At 37.7% G+C, this 3,038-nt stretch overlaps 1 protein-coding gene across 1 annotated transcript in view; it reads right to left on the bottom strand.

The window, feature by feature from the left end:
- The window catches only part of LOC107703603 (transcriptional activator GLI3-like), a 157,041-nt gene that overhangs the window by 40,778 nt on the left and 113,225 nt on the right, over window positions 1-3,038 (bottom strand). The window contains exon 4 of the mRNA XM_016506294.1: window positions 1,401-1,506. Coding sequence (XP_016361780.1) covers window positions 1,401-1,506 — 106 coding nt within the window. The remainder of the gene's footprint in view (window positions 1-1,400; window positions 1,507-3,038) is intronic.

Here is a 3,038-nt window from a genome sequence, read left to right as displayed (position 1 = left end):
TAGCCCGTCTAATCATTAGTTAATCACCGTCATTGTGCTCACCTGTCTGCCTCTAATTATTCACCCCATATTAGTTCCTGTCTGTCTGAGCATTGGGGTCGTTTATTGTTAATGTTACCCCGAGTGTGTGTCTCACCTACCTGAACCTGCCTTGTTGTGTCTACAATAAATGTCATTATTGGAATCCTTGTCGTCCTCGTCATCCTGCCTGCCTCCACACACCCGTTTCCGTGACAGTATGAATATCCCCATAGGGATCTATTGTTTCGATTCAAAAGCGTCATCGCGCTGAATTTTCGCTTTCAGTGTGAAAAGCCTTTTAGAATCAACTCCAGACCTTTTACCTGCTTAATTGATGTAGAAATAACGAAGGAATAGCCCACATCTGTCCATGAAAAGGCTTTTGAGTCAACTGTCCAATTACTTATGGTCCCTTAAAAAGGGGGGAGGTACATATTAAAAAGCTGTATCTTTATAATGGATTTGTTTTGTTTTTGAAGCCTAACAATTGTCTGTTTCACCTGCATGGAGAGCGCCATTGACCGAATGATGTGGGTTCACAGCAACAGCTTCCGAATGCAAATGGCACACTTAGAATCAACTCCAGACCTTTAACCTGCTTAATTGATGTAGAAATAACGAAGGAATAGTCCACATCTGTCCATGAAATGGCTTTTGAGTCAACTGTCCAATTATTTATGGTTCCTTAAAAAAGGGGGGAGGTACATATTAAAGAACTGTAATTCCTTAACCTTTCCTCCAATTGTCACCTGCATGGAGAGCGCCATTGACCGAATGATGTGGGTTCACAGCAACAGCTTCCGAATGCAAATGGCACACTTAGAATCAACTCCAGACCTTTAACCTGCTTAATTGATGTAGAAATAACGAAGGAATAGTCCACATCTGTCCATGAAATGGCTTTTGAGTCAACTGTCCAATTATTTATGGTTCCTTAAAAAAGGGGGGAGGTACATATTAAAGAACTGTAATTCCTTAACCTTTCCTCCAATTGTGATGAGAATATTGTGATGAGAATACCCTCAAATTAAAGCTCAGAGTGTGCACTTTAAGCTCATATATAACTTATATAACTGTAACTTGAATATGTTTTGGTCAGCAGCTACAATAATAAAAATTATATATGGACCTGACTGTATATAAATTTAACATTCAGATTCATATTCTGGATGTTTTCTTTCCATTAGTCTGAAAGAAGACAAGTTATGGAAGCAAAATTGATCAAAAACACAGTTTTCCAATGAATGAAAAAAACAATGGCTTTGCCTGTAGTGTCTTGCTTTAAAACTTGATAGAAGGTAGCTTTAATTACATTCATGGTGGCTTTAAATATGGGAATAGACATAAGTAAAGTTGTGCAAGTTTGTGCATTTACTCACACGTGTAGCGGAGGTACTGGTGAGGGTTCATAAATGTACCGGCCTTGTGCATGTCTATCGTCGATTGGTATTGGAGGATGAAAAGCAGGAAAGAACTGAGGTGTAGCTGTAAAATGAAAAAGAGAGTTTTTTGCGATTAAATGTTTAAATAGAAGTACCATGATACACAGTAAATTGTTTAGTAAGTGTGCATTCACAGAATTTATTGCAAACAAACAAAAAAGGTATTTAAGTACACTCACGCAAACACACAATTCGGTGTGCAGCACTGTCGCAACCACACAGTTGCTTCAAAGCTAATTAGCAAAAACATCTTCTGTATCCTCTATACTATGTCCTACATGTGTTTGTATTCACATACTATATGCAGTGTTGGACTGTGTGCTGTACTGCATAAATAAAATGTAAAAAAACCTTCAAAAAATGATTCCTCACAACCCTCAGAGAGAAGGTGGGAGGACCTTATAAATCCAGAGCTAAAACACTAAAACACTCAGATAAAATTTGTTAACAAACAGTTCTATATCTGATAGAGGGAGTATAAGTGCAATCAAGTATTAAACATCAGTATAAAACATCTTTCAAAGCAACTCAACATTTGAGTTTGAATCTCTTTTGGCTAGGACAATTCCAAGGGCCCTAATCAGAGAGGTGTGAGCTGTGCTTCATACATTGCTACACTATTAAACATTTTTGTTCACAAAATGTAGCTGAAATTTCACTAATGTGACCACAGGGCTAGAGAGAATGAAAAATCTTCATATCTTTAAAATATAATAGTGTTGGGATCTATTTAAAATACCATGGTAATCTGATACCCACCATGGTGCTAAAAAAGTTACAACAGAATCATTTATAAAAGCTTACCATATTCATCTACTATGATACATATTTTTATTACAATTAACTTCAAAGTGTATCATGGTACATGTTCAAAACTGGTATTAGCATGATACTTTTTGTTACTGAAATGTAAAGCATATAAAGAGAAACCTAGCAAAAGTAATTAAGAATTGCAGTGGGCTCTGGCACTGTAACAAGGCAGGGTGCAGCAGCGGACGTGTTTTTAGCTTGTAAACATCTGGCATCTGTGTGCCAAGGTGTTTAAGGGCTGTGCCCAGGGACCAATGCCTAACATCTGGGTCCAGTGCTGCACAATACAAGCTGCCAAATGCAGCACTAACACCGGCAGCCATGCAGTGAGTGCCTCACATTTGTAAACCCATGCTTTACCTCATTCCTCACCTTGCATTAAGCCCTTATATCGTTAGCGTTCCATGTGACGGCGCTCAGAAAGCTAATTGGTGAAACTGCAAGTACCGCAGCTCTCATTCCAACACTAGACCTTGAGAAAATCACATCCAATAAGAGCAGAAAGCCAGAAAGAATTTGACACTCGACCCAAATGTGTTTTTGAGAGCTGTATTTCTTGTCCTTGAACTGAGAGAACATAGAAAGAACTCAAACAGTGATGCATTAGAAAGCAGAATTCATGACCAGCTGCATGCTGGAAAACGCATATAAACAGAAATGAGAAATATATCTAAATCATTATAAAATTAAAACAAAACAACAGAACAATACAGTGATATGTTCCAAAGAGACCAGATTTTTGCATTAAACATTGAAGTTTTTTTT

The sequence above is a fragment of the Sinocyclocheilus anshuiensis genome, unplaced genomic scaffold, assembly GCF_001515605.1.
Source record: "Sinocyclocheilus anshuiensis isolate Anshui unplaced genomic scaffold, SAMN03320099.WGS_v1.1 scaffold1188, whole genome shotgun sequence".
NCBI lineage: Eukaryota > Metazoa > Chordata > Actinopteri > Cypriniformes > Cyprinidae > Sinocyclocheilus > Sinocyclocheilus anshuiensis.
The sequence above is the reverse complement of the archived record's forward strand: the minus strand, read 5'-3'. Positions and strand labels throughout refer to the sequence as shown.